The sequence below is a fragment of the Drosophila tropicalis genome, unplaced genomic scaffold (assembly GCF_018151085.1).
Source record: "Drosophila tropicalis isolate 14030-0801.00 unplaced genomic scaffold, ASM1815108v1 contig_859, whole genome shotgun sequence".
NCBI classification, from domain to species: Eukaryota; Metazoa; Arthropoda; class Insecta; order Diptera; family Drosophilidae; genus Drosophila; species Drosophila tropicalis.
In genome coordinates, this window is record NW_027173353.1 from 1,933,108 (window position 1) to 1,959,776 (window position 26,669).

General features: G+C 35.8%; 2 protein-coding genes across 7 annotated transcripts in view; one reads left to right on the forward strand and one right to left on the reverse strand.

Moving 5' to 3' along the window:
- Nucleotides 1-1,272: 1,272 nt before the first annotated feature.
- Nucleotides 1,273-20,524, forward strand: Irk1 (Inwardly rectifying potassium channel 1). Of its 5 annotated transcripts, XM_068296174.1 has the most exons (6): nt 1,273-1,496; nt 3,280-3,943; nt 17,793-17,907; nt 18,114-18,834; nt 18,894-19,130; nt 19,193-20,524. In XM_068296174.1, exons 2-6 carry the CDS (start codon nt 3,537-3,539, stop codon nt 19,678-19,680), a joined length of 1,968 nt encoding a protein of 655 aa, XP_068152275.1. In that variant the 5' UTR covers nt 1,273-1,496; nt 3,280-3,536; the 3' UTR covers nt 19,681-20,524. The 5 variants fall into 5 exon arrangements, with proteins under 5 accessions (XP_068152275.1, XP_068152278.1, XP_068152279.1 ...); XM_068296177.1 differs by lacking the exons at nt 1,273-1,496; nt 3,280-3,943 and adding an exon at nt 7,835-8,939; XM_068296178.1 differs by lacking the exons at nt 1,273-1,496; nt 3,280-3,943 and adding an exon at nt 7,836-8,933.
- A 1,779-nt stretch (nt 20,525-22,303) lies between these two features.
- cnc (cap-n-collar) overlaps nt 22,304-26,669 on the reverse strand; it is a 37,014-nt gene continuing 32,648 nt past the window's right edge. For both annotated transcript variants that reach the window (XM_068297943.1, XM_068297944.1), the window contains 2 exons: nt 24,762-25,999; nt 22,304-24,692 (listed from right to left, as the gene is read on the reverse strand). In XM_068297943.1, the coding sequence (XP_068154044.1) occupies nt 24,282-24,692; nt 24,762-25,999 (1,649 nt within the window). In that variant the 3' untranslated portion in view covers nt 22,304-24,281. The remainder of the gene's footprint in view (nt 24,693-24,761; nt 26,000-26,669) is intronic.

A 26,669-nucleotide genomic window follows, 5' to 3' on the forward strand; every position in this document is an offset into this window, starting at 1 on the left:
ACTTACATCGGCTAAAGGCGTAGGTGTGTTTATATGTATATTACGTATCGAAACCGACATATTCCACTTTTTGCATAACATTTTGATTTATTATACGCGCTTGTTAATAGCAGACACGTAGAAGAAAGAAAAAATTAATAAATCACGGCATTTGTTAATGCCATTCAGCAAATGTTTACATACCTATATACAATAGCTGAGGCAAAAGCTGAGCTGAACTGAGCTGAGAGCATGTGACACCGTGCACTTTGCACAATTCCGCGTAAATAATTACTAAAACTGACTAGTAAATCTGAGAAGAGTCCTAAAGTCATTTGCTTTGGGGACAAGTTCTTCTCTCATCTTTTGATTATAGCCCCCTCCCTTTGCATGACAATTTTATGATGAGTATTATTATCTGGCTTTATCAGCTGTCAATATTTTATCAACTTACAATGTTCCAATATAAATCATATTAAGTTGTCTCTATGGGATTCTTTTTTTTAGCTTTTTTGGGCAGATTTTTTTTTGGTTGCAAGTGATGAATTTATGGTATTTGACTTTTGATTGGAAATGGTGAAAAGTTTTGTTTTTTGCACGCAGCCCGCATGGCAGTTTGGTCAAAAACCGTTGCATACTTCAAGGAGGTACACGAGAGGATTGAAAATGCTGTCCTGTTAGCGGAAGCTTTAACATTTTCAAGGACCACCTGTTGGTCCATGAACTCGGTTCACCTCTCTCTTTCATTCTAACTCTCTCCATCTCACTCTCTCCCAGAGAGAGGTTTCTGAGAAGCGAAAGCTTTTGGCATTTGCTGTTGTTGCTGGCGTCAATATTGATGACTCTGTCAGTCGTTTAGTTGCCCGGCAGCGTTGGCGGCGTTCTGACAGATTTTAAATGCTGAAATAGAGCCAACAACAGCAACAACAAAAAGTGAGCAAAAACAGAACAAAAAACGATGGCAAAACGACTTTGGCCGAAGCATTAACGAAGTTTCCGCCGACACAACTCGATAAAAATGTGTGCTAGAGATGACGCTAAAGCAGCAGCAGGCAACAGCAGCAACAACAATCAAGCTACCGGTCGAGATTGTTGTTGTTGTTGTTGTTGTTGCTGCTGCTGCTCGCTCGCTTTTGGATAATAAAACTGGCAACGCGCACTCGACCGCCAAGTCAATTTGCAAACGCTGCTCATACGCTGCGGAGGCAAAAACACATACAAAAGACAAAAATCCCCAAAAAAAATAAAAAAAAAAAAAAAATTAAAGAAAGAAAACCAAAAATAAAAACAACACAGCACAAAACAAACTCAAAATCCAAAATCAAGAACAAAACAACAACAACCTCTTCAACCTGAGGCTACCAGCAACGGGGCAACCGGGGCATTTTAGTTGTCGCTTGTTCCCCACACGCTTGCGTGTTGCTGCTTTTCTCTGGCAATCCGTCCGCCAGTTGGCCCACTACCAGCGCCTCGAATCGGCGCTGCCTGCCTTCAGTCTTCAACTCGTGTCGTTCCCAGTAAGTCATTTGCTCGAAAATCCTATTCGTATGAAAAACGTCTCATTTCGGAATTCGAGATTCTGGAATTTTGGGAATTTTTTTTTGTTTTTGGCGGTGGCTTCGGCGTCGGCGTCAACGGGCAGCGGATGTCGCGCGCTTTGCCACACGTTTAACGGTTTTCAATTCGCACAGCAAAGCCCCAAATAAAGCATAAAAAACAACAACAAATTGAAGCAAAAAAGTCAAAACCAACTCAAATTAAGAAAGTTTAATCATTATAATTTAATATCATTAGCCTGTGGGCAAGCAATTGCTTTTTTTTGGTTTTGTTTTTTATAATTATTTAGTGTTTGCCCAGTTTTTGTGATCTCACGTTCCACAAGTGAAAATTTTCATTCAAATAAAATGCTTATATAGTATTCAAATTTCGAAAATCTTCAAGTTATCTACGCTACTCAAAAACCAGCAATATTTGTGCTATCTTCGTGTAGGTTTCGCCAATCATAGTTTATGTTTAACTTTATGATATGATGATGATGTTTAAATTTGCATAAAATTAACAAGCGGTCGCGATATAAAAGCCGTCTCACACAATACAACAACAAAATATGGATATTATGAATATTATGGAAATGTTTCATTAAAAATAGACATGAAATTATCTCTCATCCCATACATTATGATCATAATTTTTAGTTTGTTCTATCTTGTTTTTGTATCGCTTTTGGGTATTGCAATTTGTATAAACAATGTAGCAAAAAGTTTATTACTTGACATAACGTTTCTGTAAATATTTATAATGCCCATGGCGTTATATATTTAACAAATATACATACATATTTAATCTACAAAATATGCGCAAAATATTGAAAATGGATTGTGTGAATGTGAATAGAAATCTCAACTGTGAACAGTTGGATATTTTGAATTTTTTTTTATATATATCACAAGAGAAATACGTTTTCAATTAACTTTCTCTTGAGAGAACATTTTCGATCTATATAGCAGAAATCTATTCTATATTGTATGAATTAGAAAAAGTGAACAAATTTTTATTTCGATTTGCGAAAAATATTATTAACAAATGATTTTGTGTACTTCTCTTATATATTATTAATTTAAATGAGAATAATTACAGACTAATTCAAGAATATAATATTGAACCTTTAAGTTACTTATTTAGTTCCCATAAAGTGCAAATCCTTCTACAAGTTCTTAGAAAAACGAATGAGACATGAAAGGAAGTTGCTGATTTTAAATAATATACATTTTAAACCATTAACAACAAATTAAATCACATAGAGTTAAGTAAATGACCTTATGACCTTTCTCAAGAATGACATTTAAAAGAAAATGCAACATTTCTTAACATTTCAACTTCTCTGGGTGACCATATATTCCCCCAAGACGACATATTCCCTTATCAGATTTCAAGAGTTTTTAGTTTACCATCTGCTTTTGCAGGTGAGTGCCATTCGGTTCCCAGTACTATGGCCCCAGACATATCGTAATCATAAACTCATATACAAATCATAAAAATGATTCCTGAAATTAGCAATTTTCAATTAAATATATGCTAAATTGATTTTAAAACTGTGTTAAGTATCATAATGTCGAGACTTTGGATGGAGTTAGGGAAAATGTTTCACACAAAAATCATGCAAATCATTTGTGGGTGGTTTCGCTTTAATTATCTGTGGGTGATCCAAATCAAATCAGTTCCTTAGCATCATAATGATAATGAATTCTAACTTTAACTTGATTTTCTGGCTAATATTTCTATATATACTTCGATTTGCAGACTTCAACGTGAACGCCAGCAAAATAGTCTCAATGATTGGCTCTTCGTGTGTTGAGTTGCAACTGATGCCGAAAAGTGCGCCAAGTGATTTGCACAATTTCCCCTTATAACGAATACCTCAAACAATTCAAGTCACTAAACGACTGTAAAAGCAGCAGCATAACCAAAGTCAGCGAATACGCTAAAAACACAAAAACCACAAACAAAATTAAACAGAAACTAGTAATTTAACCGTTTAGTCATAGTTAAAGCCAAAAATGATAATGGACAGAAGCGATAATGTTAGCGAGAATGCCTGGACCAAATTGCTGCCAGACGATAAGAGCAAAGGAGCTGTGATTGTCAAAATGACACAAAATAATAATGAGAATATCAAGGAGACGACACCACTTAATATTGACCATCTGACGGCCCAGGCAATTGCTGTAGCAGCAGGATTACCCACCAGCGGTGGTGCTGGCGCTCCTAGTGTAGAAGGAGCCGCAACTGGTGACCAGGTCTATAATAGAACTGCTACCTATGCATCGGGCATCAATAGCACCGGCGGCGAATCAAGTGGCAGTGGTACACAATTATCACGCAAGGAATCCATTCTGGGAACATTCCATAGACATATAAGAAGATCCATTAAGGCGGTTAGTGAATCGCCAGGACCATTAACAAGGTGAGTGAAACCGATTACTGAAATTATGCTTAAGATTACTTAAAAAATGCAAATTTCTATTGTTAAATGATTTTAGAAAGTCTTGTTAACCTATCTATTAGTCTTGCATTTAACTTTAAGGTTTAGTTTATAGTTTATCCAGGGCTTTAATAGAGATTTTGTTTAGATCTTTTTACATTCCATTGCGATTGCACACCCAAAAAAAAAATCCCCATTTAAAGTGAAGCTCATAAACCATATCGTTAATTTCTTTCCCTCCACACACTTGGGCTAGGGTATATAAATAGCATTTCTAATCAAATTGACTTGACGCTCTGACGCTCTCCAGCTCCAAGAATAATACTTCTTTCGGTTCTTAGTGTTGGCTATCAATATCTTGGCTTATCTGTTGTTCTGTTGTGATATGCAAATGCCGAGACGATGACGATGCTCCGTATATTGAGCGAATGGTAGAATCAGTAATCAGCAAGTACCCCAAAATCAGGGTCCCGTCAGCGTCCCTCGTCTGGTCTGTCAGCGTCAGCGTCTAAGCGACAGATAAAGAGAGAGAGAGAGAGAGACAGAGAGATAAAAGCTGTACAGTTGATTGGCTGAATGACAAAATTGAATTATTTTGATTTAAGCGCCGACGGTGGGTGGACAATTAAATATTATTTCCGCCTAGTGCTTCAGCATGTGCATAACCTTAATTCGTATTAGATCTACAGATCTAACTTTATATATACAAATAAGAATACTATATGTGTGAGAGTGTGTGTGTGTACGCACATGATCTTTGAAATGGCCCTGAATGGTCTTTACTATATAACAACTTCAGTTTTGTTCTAAATATGCTCTTAAAAATTTTTGTATTTATGTCTTTGTATGCAGAATATTGGAGAATCGCTTGAAGTCAACGTCTTATTTGCACCTTGACATAAATTTACATAAACTGAGGCAACATTTTTAAGCAAAAACAAATATTCTGGCACAGCAAATACTTATGTCCATTCGAGGGTAGGTTGAGCTGTTTTTTAAAAGAAAATGTTTGGTCTTTAAAAATATTCAGACTCAAGGGCAAAACCCGTAACAAGAGTTAATCTATATATATATTTTGATTAATCTCTCTTTCTATTTGCATAAATTCGTTATCTATTCTACAATTGTAAGAGTTGCCCTCGTTCTCGTTTAATATTTTCAATTTCGCAATTTATTTACTCATAACTTAATTAAAAACGTGTTAAATGCTCAACCAGCAGAATTCTCAATCTTTATCTTTATGTGGATATATTTTTTGAGTTTAGTAGTGTTTGCGTTTTGCTTTTTTTTGGCCAGTAGCCAAAAGCCAAACTGTAGGGGATTTCCTCAAAAATATGCTGACCAGTTCCTTAAGTGCTCATTGCCTGTTGCCTGTTGCCAAGTCAAACTATTGTCCCAGTCCCCACACTTAGCAATAAGGTCGCAAAATGCAAATTACTCACAGTCTGTCTAAATATAGACCATTAAGTTGATTCCCTATGGTATATATTTCTTGTCCATCGCCCACTTTCTTCAGATTTCCACAATCAATTTCGATTGTTGTTTGTCGGCGGGCACACAAGGCGTATGATTAATTTTCTAATTTCTATTTCAATTCATTTCCGCTGACAATTGAATCGGCAAACATCTCTTTGTATACCAAGAATAGATAGATACTCGTATAAGTTAACACAATTCTATTGTATTCTGCTATCAAATGTAGGTATAGTAAATTAACTTTGATTATTTTTAGTCTCATAAAAATAGGTAATCACGACTAAAGTACAAAGAGTTAAATAGGATAGCGTTTTGTTTGCGTTTCTTTGTTTGTTTGTAATTTTCAATAATTTGACTTGTATTTATTGCCAATTTCTAGTTAGAGATGGAAATTAATGTGGCCCAAAAAGGGCTAGCAATAAACTGGCTAACAAAAGTCAGAGCTCATTGGAGTGAGGAAGCTTGCGATGAAAAAACCTAACGACATAGAAAACTAATTTATTTTTATTAGCTAATTTCAATTAACTGTGAACAATGAATGCTGATTGACTTCAAAAGTACCCGTCAAGTGTCTTCTGGCCACCTGGCTTTCCCATCATCATGTGATTGGACTTTCTACGTCTCTGTCTCCCCTAATTGCTGGCTCTCTCTCTCTCTCTCTCTCGTTCTCTCCCGGCCCGTGTGCAAAGGAGTCCAAGTGCTTTGCTGATAACTGCTAGAATATCAATTGATATTACCCGTTTTGAAAGGCAGTTGTAAATTGTTTTATTTTTTAAATGCAAACTCAATAAAATGAGAGTTTAATTTGATCACATGCATTTTGGCAAACATGAAAGACCTAAATGATCATATGCTTATACTAACATCTATATGTGGGATATATATCGTGATTTCGTGTCTTAATGTCTTTACTAAGTAGACGTGCCTGATTTAATTATAATTAAGAAAACCAAATCGTGGCTTCTTACCATATACTAATGAAATGGCAGTTATAAATTAAGTTTTATTTACGCTAATTGGCAATATCTTGCAGCTTCCCCACATTGTCTCTCTCTCTCTCTCTCATTCTCTCTCTTCATTGCTTTTCGTCTTCCTGTCTCCAATGATTTCAGTTAAGTAAATTTAATATTTAATATTGCCATTTACGTTTTGCAATCGTAATAATTTATTAAGACAATCGAGTCCGTTACATGTTTATAATCATATTACGTATACGCAATGCAAGCTAATTGCCGCATGCCAAAAGGAATACGACCGAACAAAGGGCTGAATATCAACGAAGACTTCATACTCTTAATGCAAATAATTTTGCCATTTAAAATAAACGACTTTAAGCGACCAAGTTCGGCTTTAGTTAATAGTTGAGTTTATGAACTTTTTAAGTCTTATTAAAAAAACTCATTACTGTGGCATGAAGGACAGGAAAATGTGAGAAAATTTTGCTAATTAAGAACAAGAATAGACTGTAAAAGTTAATTAAAAATAAAATTAGTATATTTTTGCCACAAGATTGAGTTCTAACAAATTTTCTATGCAGTTTTTACAATATAACAAAAGGTTGATCTTAAGATGTTTGCTTAAAATTTAATAACTATAAAAGATAGCATATTTATATTATCGAATAAGTTAACAAATTAACTTGACTTAGTTTATATACCATTTTGATGAAGAAGTAAACTATAAACTAGCTGTTAGAAAACAGTTTGAAAAATGTTTCAAATGGAAGTTCTTCTCTTTTGCTTACCCCGCATCATGAGGTCCGTTCTCTTTTTAAATAACATGAATTAACTTAAGTGTTAATTTCTTAAGTTGGCAAACATTTGAATAACTTAAATGTAACCTTTGTACAAGGAGTAGGGTATTACCAAAAAAAAAGAAACGGCTGACAATATTTTGGGCGGCATGTGACAATGTCTTTTAAGATGAGACTTAAGGCTACTTTGTGTTTTCTTTTTTGGTTTTGTTCTCTGATTGTGAGTAAAATTTATCAGCAGTTGTATTTCATTTTAAACATTTTGTTGTTGTTGTTGTTTTTGCGTCGTCGTCGTCGTCGTGCTGGCCGTGTGCCGCCGTGGCTCTTATGTTTAGCAACATGTTGTTGTCACTCTGGCCCCAGCGCCTTGGTTGGCTTGGCTTGGCCTGCCTCGTCTTGCCCTGCCTTGCCTTGCCTTCGTCTTGCCTTCGCCTTTGCCTTTGCCCATGTTGTTTGGTTTTTTGTTTTTGTTTTGCTGCTCTGCCGGCAGAGTCGCTATCGCCTCTACCACTTCAGACCTCAAAATAAAAAGCAACAATGCTGTCAACTGAGCAATTCAGTTTGGTTTCAGTCGTCTTCGCAGAAAGTAATACGTATACGTACACCTGTTGCTCTCAGTGTTGTGTGTATTACCTTTGCCGCAGTTCTCCGCGTGCGTTAATCTTCCTCTCATGAGATATTTTCCTCTCACGATCTCGATCTCTCTCTCTGTCTCTGCGTCGCTGTTTATGTATCTCTCTGCCACTCTCCTCGTTGTGGCTATTTAAACGCATTTCTATGCAACGTGTTGGTTTAGTTGTAAATGCGACATCGTTGAAATAATTATACCGACAACATTTACAAAAAAAAACACAATAAATTAACTACTCTTAACAGTTATAAATAAAGAAATACGTGTATCGCTCGGCAACATTATTGAAATAGTTTCGCTCTGCCAGTTCAACGTTGGCAGTTCCATACGCTTTCTATATAATGCTCGTTTTTGTTTATTTTAAAATAAAAACCATTTTTGCCTTTCCAACCACAAAAAGAACGCATTTCTGATAAAAACGGCAAAAACAACAAATTTATGTATATAAATATAACAAAAAAATAATAATAAAATCATTTTGTGATTCGAGTTCACAAACAAAACAAAAAAAAACCGCGAAACTCGCCTCACAACATTATTACTAACCCTAACGATAACGTCACCCCTTCTGAGAGGTGCCTCGCTCTGTTGACAGTATTATATATATAACAACAACAACAACAAAAAGTGTATATAAGTGCTCGAATCTTTTGTTTCTAAACACAAATTTCAATTATTATAATTGTAATTTTATTCTGTGAGTGTCTATCTTTGTGTGTGTGTGTGTGTATTTTGTCGCTTCGCATCCGATATCAACGTCAACGTCTACGGCTACGTCTACGTCAACCTCAAGGTTGCAACAGAGTACAGAGCAATCAGGAGCTGGGAGAGCAGCCAACCAACCAAGCGAGAGAAGGAGACCCCTTTGTCGCTTTTAGTAGCCGTTTTGTAGCCATTAACAAAAAACAGTTCGCAACAAACACAACAAAAATTTTGAAAAAATCAATTCAAAACCCCTCGAACCCCCTTCCGAACCTTAAGGAGAAAAAAGAAGGAGGAGGAGGAAGCCAACGCAGGACGAGCATTTGGTACAGCATCAAAATTTGTACACAATTCCTTTTGGGCAACATGAAGCGTCTAATGACCTGGGAGCGTGATCTTGTCGATGCAATGTATGTGTAAGTCGCATACACACACATACACACAACACAACAACACACACACTGTTTGTGTAAGTGTGTGTCTGCTAAACGATTTCATTTATCAACCATATAATTAAATAGTTACTAGTAGTTCAGGTTTATTTTTTTTTTTTTTGTTTACTCAATTGCATTGTTCATGTAAGAGAAACAAAAAGCACGTGTACATTGATCTTGAGACACTGTCCGCTCCTTCAGCCATACAAACTTGTTTCAATTGCATTGAACTCGAGGAAAAAAAAAAAAAAAAAAAAACATTCATAACGAAAACGAAATAAACAAACAAAAAAATATATGAACTTGTAACAACAGAGCCGCATAAAAACAGACAACCAATTTGTACAGTTGGTGGCATGCAACACATGCCAAAAATCTATAGACAAATATGCACTAAATGCATCTAAATACATACATAAATACATATGAACATTGTATGTACAAATATAGACGCAAAGACATGTGGTATTATTATAATAAGCATAAGTATTTCGGCATGGCAACCACATTTCAGGCATAAGCCAACTCTTACACATGCATACGTACATCTCTTGTACATACTTATGAACTATGGTGTCCATTTATGAAGTGTCACTTGTGAATTTATTCTTTAAAGCCAGGTACAGTTTCGTAGAGTAAGAATATGCCAACTCCTTTCACTGTAACCACAAAGGATAAGCTAGCTAATACGAAATTTATTTAGATTCCACATCACGTCGGGATATTTTATATAATTAAGAGAATTCTATATTCTAGACAGCTTTTGCTTGATCTAGTACTTCTCCAAATGTTATTTTTATTATATGACAAATTAATTATTTAAACATGATATTGAAATATGAGGACAATTGGCACTTTTTATGAAAAACTTTGGATAAATTTTACTGGAAAACAAGACGTGCTGTACTTGGCATCAGTTAATATCAAAATTATTTAAGTTTAACCTTTCTGAGCAATTGATTTTTAACCGCTTTTCCATTATAAACTTTTCTCTCGCCTACTGCTTTAATGGGAAAAAATTCATTAACAAAGTGTTGATGTTCTGTTAATAGCAATTTAGAAATAATCATAAAAATCACCTTTTAAGTGAAAGCTATTAGAAATGTCAGTTAATATTATTAGCTAAAATGTATAAATGTTAAAGTACGCTTAAAAGTATTTTAACTATCGGTAAAAAGGAGCTTAGTAGTAGTTTTGGGAAATGAGTTCATTCTCTCTGTCTCTCCGTTCCCATTATTATGACCCGCTACTGTAAATGTAAATACATATGTACTGTAACAGCTGTTGCCGATGTTGCTGGTGTCAAACTGTTGCTCGCTCTGTTTTTAAAAGACCAACACAGAGTGAGAGAGGGAGAGAGGGAATGAGAACACATGCAACTCATTTGCCACCAATGATGACTATGATGATATTTTCTCTCTACTCTCCCACGCAAAACATTCTCTCTAGCATTGTTTTCTCATTCCCTGACTCATGTAAGTAAGCGACCTCCCAAGGAAGTTACCAAAATGTGAGAGAAGAGGGTGAAGGGTATTGCCCGACAAGTAGGCTCTCAGTGTTTTTTTTTCTGTTTTTTCAGTTTTTTTTTTTTATGGTGCTTGTGGAATTTAAATGCCGGGTCTTTACCTTTATAAATAAATTAGAGGCCGCTTAGAAAGCTTAACGTGCATTTGGCTACCAATTTTGTTAAGACGTTTACTTAAAAATAAAAAAAAAAAAAATAAACACTCATACATACAAACTTATTTATGTAGACATGCCGTTTGCACACTTATTTGTTTATACAATTTATTTTCTTTATTTTAATTAATTGCTATGAAGACTTAATTAATGATTAAATAAACACTCTAGCTAAGTGAATTTCTTTGATTTCTGCAAAAAATAATTGACGATAAAAGCATTTATATTTAAGTAGGTGTAAGGCCGGACGTTGCCATTTGCATTTGCATGTTTTAAATTGAATAAATTACAATAATTTTTTGTTTTTTACCAGTTTCCGCATTGATTGCTTTAATGGTTTGTCCATAAATGCATTACAAGCCCAAAAGATGGAATGCAAACTGTGCAATTAATTGAATATTAGCTTTTGTTCACAACTGTACCACAAGTTTTATGACATCTACAAATGGGTAGGGCATATTCATTTAAGCTATCAATAGGTTACAGGCAAAGATATGGAAGAAATTTTACTTAAAAGATGTGATTTATAGAAAGCCAACTACAAAAAAGGGATACTAGGAAGCTAGGAACTAGTTTTCTTTTGTAAACCACATTTGGACTAGTTCATGGAATGTACTACAGCGAAAACTTGATCTACCACCCATTTTTGCCTTGAAGACAAGATACTGCAAAAAATCAAGTTTCATAGCATACTTTTGGGGCAACTCGTTACTGCATTACTACCTTACTATTTACACTAACAATAAGTCGTCTAGAATGCTTCGAATAACTAATTGTTTTAGCAAAAATGAGCTACTCGAAAAACAATAGGAAATACAAACTTTTAATTAAGTGAAACCTTTTGTACAGACTGTACCTTGCTTGCTTTTTTGTTTGATTGTTTCTACCGCATTTCTCTATCATTTTTGCGATGCAGAAAGCGTATAGTCATTAGTCTAACAAGCCGCGCATGTTCATCATTTCTAACAATTTTTTCTACCATTTTGTTAAACCAGCTGACAAGTCGCTGTCGCTGTGGCTGTCGCTCTGTCACTGTCTGTGTGTTGTCACATGGCCATAATATTTATTTACCTGGTTTATTTCTTTGCTCTTTGTGCTGGTTGTGTATCTACTTTTAAGTTTTATTTACAAGTGTGCCGCAATACAGGCAAAATACATTAGATTAGCAGCCCTAGGCCACAATGTCAGTTCCAAGTCCAGATCCCCACTCCCAGTTCCCAGTCATGATAAGGCCATAGTTGAGTTTAGTTGCCTCAATACTGCGCATTTAATTAGCACTTCTCTTTTTCTCTGTATCTTCTGACTCTCAGAGAGGGAGAGAGAGATTCATATTCAATTCATGACTCATTTAAGCCGCCAATCGACACGCTTATTAAGCATGGGACGGCAGATACAAATACATTTTACAGATACTTTCGTCTGTTTATGGTTATGATTATGTGTGGAAAGTTGGACCCGAAAAAATGTTTCGCCAAAAATTGTGTCGTTGATAATTTCATATGCAAATATTGGCAAAATTCCACTGTGAATATATACCTATATACATACAGAAATCAGGGTCTCTCCCCGATTGAGACATCAGCATCTGTTTGGCATTTCACATTTTGTTACTTACACACTAATTGACTGACTAACTTTAGTATTTCTGGTGGAAACTTACTAGACACACACTCACATGTATGTAGTATTAGCATCTTGGCTAAAAGGATATATAGTAGCTTTATATTAGGTTGATAAAATCTTGCTAATTAGTTGCTAAATTCGTTCGCTTTGATTTCTCTGTCGCGTGATCATAAAAGTCAATATTATCATGGACTTTAAAATTGATAAGCAAGCATTTATTGAAGATATATTTAGTATACATATTAGATTATCCAAATCAATTGAAGTCACCCGACAACAAATACATATATATTGATCTTCAATTTATCTTAATTGTTTAAATTGATTTTCCAATGATATCATTTGGCTTTATTCTAAAATCTTCCGGATATCATAAGAAGGATCACGGTGCATGATTCTTAAAGTCAATGACTCGTAATGATAATGGTATTTTCTTTAGATTAAACCATTTAAGCCAATTGTAGATACATTCTTTGGAAGAGAACTTAAAGTAATGTCTAGTAATTAACTAAGTCAAGTCTAATGTGTTCTCTATCTTATAGTTTACGACACTTTTTGTGTTTTTAGTTCTGTGAAATGTTAAGCTCATTGCATATCATATATTTTAAGAAATTCTAGCAAACATGTTTCTGGCAGGTCAATGATCTCATTACAAGGCCCTCACGTAGCTTTTGCCACAAGTGGGTTAGCTACCTCAACGTATCATCACAACAAGAACAAGAATTAAACAATGTCAGTTGGCACAAAAGTCCATAAAATGTCATGCGGCTACTGTCTGTTCATTTGGTTAGCTTATCAGAATGGCGTCTTAAAGTTGAAAGTGTTTTTTAGTCATACACATTTTGGACATAAGTATACTTCTAGGCCATATCATAGTTACTTTTAGCATACACACAACACACTATCAACACTTGGCTACAATATTTAGCACATTCGTGTCCAGTTAAGCCAGATGCGTCAGAAATCTTATCACTTATCTTATACCATTTGACGTCATTAAATTTACAGAAATTTGCCCGATACAATAAATCTTATCGACTTGTGGGTTCTTTTTTTTGTTTTGTTTTCTATGTAAAATTACTCATGGGGGTATTAAAAAAATATATCAAACGGTATTTTCCATAACAATTCAGTTATTGTTAAACATTTAACACAAGTTTGTGGCGCTTTTGCAAAAGAAAGCCACTTAAAGATTACCTCGATAAGGTATCTCTATAGGATCCATTATTTTGATGAACGATCATTGAGTTTGACTTTTTGGAGTGTGAACGGCTATATACCTACCATTTCCTTCCTGCAATTCTGATAACTAAACAAAATAGATCCATTTGTGTTTCCAACTGACTATTTATAAATACAATTCAAAAAACACAAAGATGGGGCGGCATAAACCGGTTTAAGGAAGATCCAATGGATATATATGTATATACATTATGTATGGGGGGAATCTTTGTGCGTTTCGAAATAAACTTGACAATTTAAGCATAGAGAGCAAAGAAATATTCTACCAGACACTCCAATGGATGTTTAGATGATAATTGACGCAAAAAATATATATCTAAATCTTGAAATATTTTTTGGCTTACGCATAGGTAAATCCATTGGCCACCATTGATGATAATATTGATAATTATATCATATATTACTATTTTTCCATATCTACTACATACATGCATACATATGTATATATATATACATATATCTTTTTTGGGTTTAAGTATACTTATTGTCCGTGGTGTCAATGTATATAGAGAATAAAGTTAATGAGCTGATAAATAGGAACTACATGTGTATGTATATAGAGAAACATGTGTAATTGGATGAAATGTACAACAAAAACAACACCCAACAAATTTTAAGCAATGCCAGAAAGGGTAAGGGGGTTGCAGGGGGCCATGCATTGGCTAATATCAACATTGAATTTTCGCCTCAACGAAGGCAAATTTCAATTTGCTCGCCGCCAGTTGGCAAAAAGTTGCTCGATCGCTCAGTTCATTTGCAACTGCTCTAAAACTAGATAACACGAAATTTCAAAAAATACATTCACTAAAAAAACATTAAATTATTTCATAAAAATTGTTCTGGTTTTTTTTGTTTTTAGTCCAAAGACTATTGACCCTAGAAAAATGTTGAAAAATCGCCATTTAAATGACTTATTGGCTAGTTCGGCTCGGCGTCGTCTATTGCAGAAACATTGCTTGTGTTTTATTTTTATAACAATGACAAACTAGAACGAGAGAAATAATAAAAAACAAAAACAAAACAAACAAATATAAAAAAACATACATAGAAACAGTATTTTACCAAGTGCAAGAAAGTGTTTTAATTTAAATCATAGAATAAAACTAAGTTCAAATCTCGATCTCGAAAATGTCTGAATTACGAAGAAGTTTTAGTCGCCTGTCGATGATTGTCTATCGGGCAACACATTCAAGTGAACAATCCTGGCGAGAGGAGTTGTTAAGGTGGGATTCATTTTACAGGTCATATACACATTTCACCTTTATTTAAACAAATGTTTTATCAAGGTGTTTTTTGTATACTTTAATTAAATGTAAATAATAAAAACAAATGTATTTAGCCACGTTTCCTATGGCTGTCCAGCAAAGCAATGAATATATAATTGCTCATCTATACATATACATAAACGTACATACATACATATATCTACATATGTATGTATGTGAACGATCTATATATAACATTTTGCTATGTAGTATAAGCCAAATGCAAGAATCCGCTGCTTTGATGCCATTTTTGTTTACCACAACACACTGGGCCAAAGGTGGCATTAGCCAGAATTTATTACAACTTTTGCCATGTATGAGATATTTAATTAAATCTGCACTAGGTTTAATATTCTTAATGACATTTGACATTTAAGTTTTTGGCACAATATCATAAGTTTGTTCGGCATTATTCTTTTGTGTCATAATCATACAGAAAATGGCATTTTGCATTTCCCCACTTACAATAAACTCACATTGGCTATATACTTGAGGCATTAAAGTCAAACGATGTTCAATTGAGACCTTTCATACTCTATATGACTGACCACGGTCAACTAATATTATTTTACAACTATCACACAGTGTAAAGTGCAATAAAAATTTACTAAATGGGCAATCAGCCAACAAAATACAGATACAAGAAAACAGAAATTTCATTTCAGACATGGATTTTGGCCAATTGCCTTCCAGCTAAAGTCCATTTTTGTCGAAGGTCAGTTATATTATTTGGCTTTGTGATTTCATTTTGGGTTTATCTCTAAGCTTGTTCTCTTATCTAGTTTATAAGGATTCTAAAAATCAGTTGCATGTAAGTCATGTTACTTATATTTAGCTATTCTAGCAAACTTAAGTCTCGATGTTTTTTGGGCAAATATCATAAATGATGTTATCTAATGACTCAGCTCAAGCATTTCGAGTTAAGCCCCAGTTAGTCATATGGCAAATCTGTTGCAGTTAAGAGACGACGAGGAGAGATGCGAACCGGAAAGCCGGTTTATTGATATGAACAACAAAATATTAGCCTTTTTTGTCTGTTTCTGAATACTTAAACTAATGAACTCTAAAAGACAAACATGTCTTGAGGTTTCCGAGAAATTTTAACTTGCTGTGAGATAACGTCAGACAAGGTGACGAGACATATCTACAATGCTTATAAATTTGTTGTTACCTGTAAATGAGTAAGAGCTTAAATGGAGCTTTGGTTTCAACATATTACAAATAATTCATATCAAGCATAGAAACAATGAAAGCATGGGGAAAATGTGAGTCAAAGAGTTTCTAGGTAAGTTGTCTTTAATAGTCATTCATTCAGAGACTGAAGATTTGAATTTGAAACGAATAAGAGAAGGTGGAGTGAGTGAGATAGTGACAGAGATTCTTTCTATACGGTCCCAGACTTGTTTCCTTTGCTATATTCATGTCTAGACCCCAAACAATCTTTGGCTTGAGTATGTCAATAATAAATAGTCAAGATAAAGTATTCGGGATTCACCTTTTTTGAAGATTGAGTTTATTTCATTTGAGTTTTTACTCATATTTAATGATAATCAAGCTTTTAAAGACTCTTTAGCATATGTAGGCAGAAAGAAAGACAAACAGTGGACACAATGCTCGAGGAGAAAGAGAGAGAGAATGGAGCGATGGCGAGGGGCAAAAACATTGATAATGCGCGTGTAAATGAAATGGAATAAAACAAAAGTGAAACAAAAACTGCAACGAAATGATATTGTTATTGTTGTTTTCCTTTGCCAAAGTGCAGAGGCAGTGAGAGTATATATTTTGTTTTTCTCGATTACAGTTACAATTCCATACTTTCCATACCCTAGAGAGTAAGAGCGGGGCAGATGAAGCCTCAAGCCTCAGCTCTCTGATTCTAGCAAAAAATAATTTCTTTTCAGTGCCAATTTGACTCTTGGTCGTGATTAAACCTAGTGAAACCGAATTTCTATCTATCCCACTCCATCCCTCTCTTCCTCTTTCTCTCTATCTCTCGCGTTGTTTTGCCTAAGCAAAGTTTTTGCTAGTTCTACGCTTAGGCGATAACACATACGCGACGTTGCCAGACTGTGTTCAGAAAACTGAAAAAACCTACAAAATTTCGAATGTTTACCTTGATCTTTAATGCTGTTACTCATTGGTTTTGTTTTTGTGCTGTGTTTTACCAGCATTTTAATTCAGGCTATGGTTTGGTATGAAAAACAAAATATATTATAGACAATATCTGGTATTCCATTTTTTTTGGGTTATCTATCGGATTTGGTAGTGCCTACCAGTGATTACTTTTTCGCTTTACCTTCTACCCATGCCAGACAGTGCGTCAAAGACTTTTGTTCTTTAAACACAATGAAATGAAAACAGTTTATATTTCCTGTTTTATTGATATAAAGTTTATCAATTCGCCACAAAAGCCTTTTTACTTATTTCTGGCCTGGCATAAGTAGCTTTATGAGATAGTCTATAGCCTGATATAGATACGTTGGACGTTTCCTATATAGTATTGAATTTTTAAGGACTTAGAAGTCATTTATTTTTTAACTAATTTGAAACCAATTGAAAAACTCTTCAATATATTACTCAATAGAAGACAAAGAGCCTTCATCTGTAATATTGAAATATTTTGTCAAACTTCTAGGCTGCTATCAGCTGTCTCTGATAAGAGCATACTTCTAATTACACAGTTTAATATTGGTTTATGCAGGTCCGTATTTTAAGCAGAGCAAGCAAGGCCCTCCTAGAAAAGGGGCTGAGTAAAAGTAGAAGACAATTATTGGTCAACACAAGAAGATGAGTTAGAAATATGTCAGCCCCATAGGCTCCCATTTCTATGCATCTGGCCCAGTGTCAATGTATGTAGTTAAAGAAATATATTTCAAAATCGAACAAATATTCCAAGGAATTGTGTTTTCCATGCCAACTTTATCTGCTGTTTAGAGTTATGTAGACACATAAATACATAGTATGTACATATGTACATACTATATTGTCATTCACTGTCTAATGCACAATTTCAATTTTGTTTCAGGTATCGGCAGACACGCTTCAGCTCGCGGCGTGTACGAAAACGTGTGGTCTTCAAGCATGGCGAATGTAATGTGGTTCAGGGCAATGTGGCCAAAAGACGTCGTCGCTATCTACAGGTAAGAGCAGCGATTGTGGGTGTGCGACAGGAAGGAAATGAGGGCACGGTAGTGAGTGCGTAGATATAAATTTAGCTGATTTAGTCTGCCACTTGCGTTTGCATAACGGCACAATGGCACAAGGCGTTTTAAATTTAGCCCCCTTATTATGCAAAATGAATAAAACGGAAAACTAAAAGGTCTTTTGTCTCGCTTTCTCGCTTTAGGATATCTTTACCACTCTGGTGGATGCACAGTGGCGCTGGACGCTGCTGGTATTTGCCGCCAGTTTTGTCATCTCATGGGCATTTTTCGCCTTTATCTGGTGGATCATTGCCTATGCCCACAATGATTTGGAATACATTAATCTGAGCGAAACCCAGCCGGATCTGGTGGCCAATATGACGCATACGGTATGTGTGACCCAGGTGAAGAGCATGATGACGGCTTTCCTCTACTCGATTGAGACGCAGACAACAATTGGCTATGGCAATCGTTATGTCACCGAGGAGTGTCCCGAGGCCATATTTACCATGTGCATACAGTGCATCACTGGCGTCTTTATTCAAGCATTTATGGTGGGCATTGTCTTTGCCAAATTATCGCGTCCCAAAAAGCGTGCACAGACGTTGCTCTTCTCGAGAAATTCGGTAATCTGCCATCGGGATGGTATGCCATGTCTGATGTTCCGAGTCGGTGATATGCGCAAGTCGCACATCATTGAGGCCCATATCCGTGCACAGATTATACGCAAGAAGGTGACCAAAGAGGGTGAGGTGTTGCCCTTCTATCAACAGGAGTTGCATGTGGGCGCTGATGGCGGTGAGGATCGATTGATGTTTATCTGGCCCACCACTATAGTGCATAAAATTGATCGAAATAGTCCGCTATATATGCTCTCCGCTACGGATATGCTCAAGGAACGCTTCGAAGTGGTCGTTATGTTGGGTAAGTTGATAAGCAAGCTACCAAATTGAAGAAGAAACTAACTATATATATTCTTACAGAGGGTGTTATCGAGTCCACTGGCATGACAACGCAGGCTCGTACCAGTTATTTGCCATCGGAGATATTGTGGGGCCATCGTTTCGTCAATGTGGTGTCCTTTCGCAAGGAAACTGGTGAATACGAGGTGGATTACACGCTCTTTAACAACACATACGATGTGGATACACCTCTGTGCAGTGCCAAGCAGCTGGATGATCTGAAGCTGGAGTACACAAAAAGTCCCAAAGGCAGTCTAGGTGAGTGTAATTTGAAATGTTAAAGTATTTGATGACGATTACTAATCCTGTAATGGATGCAGCTCCCTTTCCAGATCGTACACTCTCGGCCAGCATGTTCCAGCGCATTGCATCGGCCGCTTCGGTTGATCATTTAGATCCGGCCAGTGATGAATCGCTAGATTCGGGTCGTCTGCAAATCCGCTCCCATTCCATACCCAACGGCGTGCTGGCCAGCGAACTGGAGCCGTTGAATAACAACACCAAGCATGGGGCATCCTTTACGATGGGTGGCCTGACTATAACCACAACTGCGCCCAGCATACCAAACCTGACAAGTATTAACGAGAGAACCAATTCTGGTAATTCCATAAACAGCAGTGACTACAACAGCAACAACAATAGCCTCAGCACACTGGCCATTGCCGGTGCTAGTGGTGGTGGTGCCAGCGGCGGCGGTGCAGGTGGTGGAATAACCATTGTGCCCAGTTCGGCCAGCAGCCGTAAACAAAATAATCCACGACGTCTAAGCATCAAGCAGGATCAGCTGCCCATCGATTCCATTTGTTGATATTATTAAATAACACTAATCTGAGTGAGGAGAAGAGAACCCAGGACCCCCCAAAGTGCGCCCTCTCCTCATTTCCCCCACGACCAGAAACTGATGTTGTATTTTATAAGTGTTAGGCTCCTAATTTCTAAATCAATTTCAAATGAATGCTACAAAATAAGCTACAAAGATTCCGAGGGAACTCAACTGTCATAGATCCTAGCGTGTGTGCGTGTGTGTATGTGATCCTTTTTAAAATGCTGAAATGATTGCTATCCCCGCTTTTTCGATTGCATGGATGTGTAAATTAAGTTTATGAATGATTTTTACATTTGTTAGTTTTTAGTTGTAATGAATTTATTAAAAATAAGCCTAAAAGTTGATATTATCACAAATTATGATGTGAACACACACACCCACACCAACACTACCACACACACAAAAAAAACAAAAACAATATAAAGACCAAAATGCCGCAACATTTTCTAGCCAAATAACTGTAATTATCGAGCTCAATGTAATCTAAACTTTAACAATTAGTAAAACAGATTCGGAATGTCTTTTAAAAGTATTTGTATTCCCCGTAATCCTCCAATTATGTATATGTAGTTAAATATTTTAATTACTCAACGATCTAATAGATATTATTGCAAATTTTAAAGTAAAAGCACCACGATCACTTGTTACAAACAAGGCAAACTTGAGCTTCAATTATAAAAACAAAAATTAAAAAACAAAATGTGTGGACAATAAGATTGTATGAATATGTGAACTAATTGATGTATTTTAAATATTAAGTGTAATAATAATAATGAAGATTGTGAATATGAAAGACCGAAAATATATACAGAAATGCAAAAGAAAAGTATCTTATTAAGAATTTTAAAAAGTTAGCAAGTTTCCAAATTAAAATACTATATTTAGGAGTCTTTGGATCCTCAAAAGTAAGTGAAAATCAAATGATTATTGTAAGGAATTTTAGAAATCGATGGACTTACCACGTATCCTTCATCATTTCGATCTTGAGTAAACATGTCTGGAAAAAGGAAGATTATAAATAATTAATTATTAATTATAATATCCAACTGATCTCTCGTAGTATTTTCCAACAACGACTAGACAATTTGCAAAGGTAATCATTTGATCAACTTGTTTACCTTTAATTTGTTTCTTGATCTCTATCATATTCTCTCCTTAGTAGCGGTTTGAAGAAATTAAATAAATTTATACGTTTATATTTTGGTTTTAACTTACTTGATTTTGAAAATGACTCAGCAAAAAATGCAACCGATCGATGGCGGCGACCCTCGCCCACGCTCCTTATATAGGCGACTGACGACATTATGCTAAGTTCACATAGTGTTATGCTATCGCCATTTTGTTAAGTTAACATTATGTTATCCCTTAACAATAATGTTAAGTTGACATTCTGTAACATTATGTTAAGAAATGTTAAAGAAACGTTCTGTAAGGTATGACATTTCAACAGACTAGTAGAACATAAATTTCTAAGATTAAATTTTAGTTTTAACTAACCTGATTTCTGTAAATGACTCAGCAAAAAATGGAACCGATATCTTTCTTTTAGAAGATCATGTTATGTTATCAGCTGTATGTTGTTTACAATATGTTGAGAAATGATTGCGATAATGTTAAGTTAACATTCTGTGAGTTTAACATTAGTTATGAAATGTTAAGTTAACATTATATGAGGAAATGATAAGTCAACTTTCTGTTAGTTTAACATTTTATTAGAAAATGTTAACATAACATTAACATGCTGTTAGTTGACCATTAGTTAATGTGAAATGTTAAGTTGACCTTCTGTTAGTTTAACATTCTCTTAAGAAATGTTATTTTAACATTCTGTTAGGAATGTCCGTCAATGGAAAGGAAATGTTAATTTAACATTCTGTTAGTTGAACATTAGTTATGAAATGTTAAGTTGACATTCTGTTAGTTTAACATTATGGTAGGAAATGTTAATTTAACATTTTGTTAGTTGAACATTAGTTATGAAATGTTAAGTTGACTTTCTGTTAGGAAATGTTATTTTAACATTATGTTAGGAAAAGTTTGTTAACATTATGTTAGGAAATGTTAATTTAACATTCTGTGAGTTGAACATTAGTTATGAAATGTTAAGTTGACATTCTGTTAGTTTAACATTATGGTAGGAAATGTTAATTTAACATTCTGTTAATTGAACATTAGTTATGAAATGTTAAGTTGACATTCTGTAAGCTTAACATTCTGTTAGGAAATGTTAGTTAACATTAGTTAGGAAATGTTAATTTAACATTCTGTTATCACCAGACTATATAAGAACTGTCATCTCCAACGATCGGCTGCAGTGTACGATGAGTCATTCACCAGGTAAGGTCAAAATTTTTACTATTAAAACTTTTTTCACTCTAATAAATACTTTCATTGCAGAATTCTAATGGATAATACCGGCACTAAAAAACTTAAATAATTAAACAGTGTTGATCAGTGAGCAATAATGTGTTATAAACTGTGAAGTGTGAAGGAGTAAAAATTTCTTAGTTGAAATTCGGAAATGATTGATGATTGGCAAAAGAGTTACAGACTTTTAAAATCATTTCCTCTTCAAATGTCGCAGACAATAATAAAATCAAACATCTTGTTTTTACATTTTTTTACAATTTTTTCTTTATTTTTGTTTTGTTTTTCTTCAATTTTTTCTGTTGTTTGCTGAGGAAAATTTTGTTTTTATCATTTTTAAAGCATATAAATTTTTGTCATATGAAACATACACAATTATAGAGCAACATACAATTATTTTTAGAAAGTTTTCATCCAAAGGTATGCTCGGATCTCATTCTAACTATGGACCTCTGGCCTAGATTTCAAAAAAGACTCACCACCAATGGGATTAATCTCGCTGAGCACACTCTAAGTTTGATGCTTATTCATAAGTATTATGTGTAAATGTATTTTCATTTTATTTCTTGCTTAATATATTTTGGGGGAAGTTATCAATTAGTACAATTTACAACAATTATTATTCTTTTCTTTTTTGTTTTGTATTTTGAAACTTGTTATTCTGTTAGACTGCACATTGTTGTTTTTATTGGTTGATTTTGTTTTGAAATGTGCGCGAAATTCATTACAACGATTTTTAAATATATATAGTACATATGCCTAGGCGATTTTAACAATATTGATCTGGATATACACATATGCATATAGATTTATGTATGTATGTATGTATTTGTTTATGTATATAATAGATAGATATATGTAATAGCATATATAATTTGATCTTTATGATAGTTGAACTTTTTATGCAATAGAACAATTCTAAGAATATTAAATATTAATATTTCTGTGTGATTTGCTTAGAAATTAAAAAGAAGCCCTAACCAGGTGCTGGGCCCAGCGAGGACATTTGTAATTCTTAAGCCTTAATTTCCTTTTTTTTCAATTTACCTTTGTTTTTTTCTTTTTTTAGTTAACAGTTAGTTTGGTTTTCACTTCTTATATAATTTTTTTATAGTTAATGTGACTAATTTTAAAATCTGTATTTACAATACCTAAGAACTAACTTGAATCGAACTATGGTCTAATTTGTGTTTTTCCCATATTTTTTTTCTGCTTTTTGTGGTTTCTTTGTTGATAAATGCCTTAATAGTTAAAAGACGATTTACAGTTTGTGTACCGTTATATGGTATATCTCACACTTAAAAATAGTATACAGTTTTTTGGTTTTTTTTTCTTCATCTTTATGGACCTACAGGCTAAAAATGTCTTACAGGCAACATATCATCAATGAAATGTCCAGCAATATCTTCGATCTTCTATTGACCTTTACAATAAGTGGCTAGGCTACTCTAAACTAATGTAATTTTTACAAGCATCCTCCTATTTCCTTCCATTTTTTAAAATATTATACAAAATATAATTATATATGCAAAGGTATTAGCATTAAAAATATTGTTGGACGACGCGTTGATAAGTATTTCTCTCTGTGTATGTGTGCTGGTAAACTGATTGTTGATTTAAAAAAATTAATTTCAAAATGATTTAGTTTCTTTTTAGTATGTGTGTGTGTATCACAAGAAAGAATTAAGCTGATCTAATAACATTTGCAGTGACTGACTGTGCGCAGACTCCATATAGAGTTAATAGAAAAAAATAGCAAGAGCAAAATAATTAATTAATTACAAAATAAATAACAATCATGTTGACTAAGTGAAAGAAAAATTAAGAAGAAATTTACTGTGCAGTTAGATGAAACGAAACGAATTCAATTGTTTCTGTTAATGCTTCCTCAGTGTTTGAGGGGAGCAACATATGTTGCCAGCAACATGTTGCAGACTTTCCATACCAGACGATCGTACAATCGCCTTTGGCCACCACAGCTACAGCTACATATACAGCCACAGCCACTGCAGAGAAACAAACAATAAAGAATGAGGAAAGCCCACGAAACGGCAATACCGCTGAGTCGCTGCTCAGTAATACAAGTAACTGTTGTTGAAGAAATCGTAACGGTAATCGTACTGCTGCTGCTGCTGATGTTGCTGTTCGGAGCGATGTGGCTCGCTCTGGAAATTAGTCAACCAGCTCGTCGTTGCGGCAAATCGCAGCAGACACTTTCATTCCTTGTGATGCTGCTGCTGTTGGCCCTGTTGTTGTGGATGCGCCTGTTGTTGTTGTTGTTGATGAAGATGATGATGATGCGGTGCCTGCTGCTGTTGAAGATGCGGCGGCAGTCGTGATTGCTGCTGCTGCGACATGGGTCCGCCATTGGCCACATGTTGCACTTGTCCTTGATGATGCTGACCATGACTATGCAAAGGAGCCTGTGAAGGCACATGCCCATTTAATCCACTGCCACTAGATGCTGTGGCTGGTCCGCCCGTTGCAGACACAGAACTGGATGCACTAGTTGTCGTGCTGTTGCTATCGGTTTTATCACGTGGCAACAAGTACACAGAACCATCGGCTGCCTGCTGGAGACTGTAGTCTGCTGGAGAACAGGGATTACCTTCGGGATCTCGTAGATACTGCAAGACAAGACAATGATAAAATTAGCTTTGATGATCTTGAGGACCGTTTAAGTTGTCATCACTTACCTGGAACACATGACGATGCAGCATGGCAAATTTATTGGAAATCCGTTTACGCTCTGCATCCAGTTGTTCACGATCATTATTCAATTGCGACTTGCGCTTCACCACTGCATGAACCTCATCCTCCAGTGTAAGAATCTGGTCCAACTTGCGTTTGCGACAATTCTGAGCAGCCACCTTGTTTTTGCCACGGCGACGAATGTCACGGATGAGCGATAACTGATTCTCATTCAGATCATATTTGGAAAGACGCTCATTGAACTCATCCATTGGCAAATTAATGATTTCGGTCACTGGTATGGGTATGTTAATGGATCTGGCGCGCTTCTCGTCGCGCGTCAGATGCTCTTCCTCGGAGATGGCGCTACTGGCAGCAGCTGCAGCTCCCTTCGACATGTTTTTGGTTGCCGGCATGGTCTTCTTGTCACGGGCCTGAGGTCTGGGGAGCGATCCACTGCCCTGGGGCAACGAGTAAGTATGATTTAGTTGGACAATATCCTGAGAGGTACGTGGCGATGGCCGGGACGTGTAATCTCCGGAGAAACTGTTGCTGCCACCCATGCCATAGGGCTGCTGATGATGAAATTCTTTGGACAGAGCTGGTCCCATAGCGCCAGCCTCGCCACTATTATGCTGTAAGCCAGCAGCTCCTGGTCCAGCATTTGTCATGCCCGCATAGCCGGCATCGTACTCATATTTGATATTCTGGGCCGTCGTTGGCGCAGCTGGCGGCGCTGTCGGCGGTAGAGCACTTGGCGTTTGCTTGTGGGGATCTCGCTTGCCATATAGTTGATGCTTCTTCTGAGCCACCGGCGGCTGGCGGGTGGCCGTGCTAATGCGTGTATTGTTGTAACTGAAGTCATAGGGTCCGCCATATTTGCCCTGATGATAGTCCTGAGCTGAGTCACTGCCCTCGCCCCACTCTCCATCAGAGAGCGATGGAACACGCTCAGAGCCCATCGAACTGACGGCACTGTCACTGGATGAGTCCAAACGATCGCCACTACCACCCTGAGCGCCAGCTCCACCACCACTGGCCAATAAATCAGCAGTCATGCCCGTAGCACCGACAACTGAACCACCAGCGCTCATAGAGGCAACACCACCGACGGTTCCTGCATTAGCGCCATTCGGATGATTACCACCAGCGGCCAGAGCTGTGCTGCCATGACCACCACCACTAGGCAATCCCAAGACAGATGAGTTGTTGCTGGTGCTATTATCTACCATCCGACAGAAGCCTAAAAGAACAAGAGCGAAAGAGAGAAAAGTATTAATACCAATTATATGATTGGTAGAGTAATCCTTATCAGAAATATTCATTCGATTGATTATTAGTCAGCAAAAAAATGTATTATCAGGAACACACGGTCGAAAAAGAGTGCCGAGTCATTTCTTGTATTCCATTTCGCTTATCATATTCGTATTCGTGGGCCCTTATCTGACTGATAAAGACCGCCTCCGCCTCCAGGCGCACGAATTTATTTTGCAATATTCTCACGACATAATGAAATGAGAGAGAGAGAGAAGTTTTCATTTTGTTTTGTGGTAAGACTTCTTCTTCATTTACGCAGTTCAGACGCAATATCAAAGTTTTCTTTAGCTTTATCTTATCAGAAGAAATCCGTAAACCAAACGTGCCTTACTTTTCTTTTGGGGGGAACCTGCTGCTTTCGTTTTTTAAACAAAGTATAGGAAAGTTTATCAAAAAGTTTTTTCAGAACCCATTGGTTTATACTTTAATAGTGATTAGACAATTCGATTTATGATATTATTGATCATTTCCACTAAATTGTCGCATATTACACAAGTTTAAAAAGTTTAAATCTAAATGTATACTGATTGTTGGCTTATCTATCGTCTCTGCTTTGACAATTTAGGATTAAAAGCCACTTTTCATTTAATTAGGCA

Excerpts from the sequence above, each read along its gene's own strand:
- Irk1 (XM_068296174.1), top strand. The coding sequence starts at position 3,537 with ATGATAATGGACAGAAGCGATAATGTTAGCGAGAATGCCTGGACCAAA. Across the intron at positions 17,908-18,113 it reads GACGTCGTCGCTATCTACAG|GATATCTTTACCACTCTGGT; the intron begins GTAAGAGCAGCG and ends TTCTCGCTTTAG. Across the intron at positions 19,131-19,192 it reads AAGTCCCAAAGGCAGTCTAG|CTCCCTTTCCAGATCGTACA; the intron begins GTGAGTGTAATT and ends TAATGGATGCAG.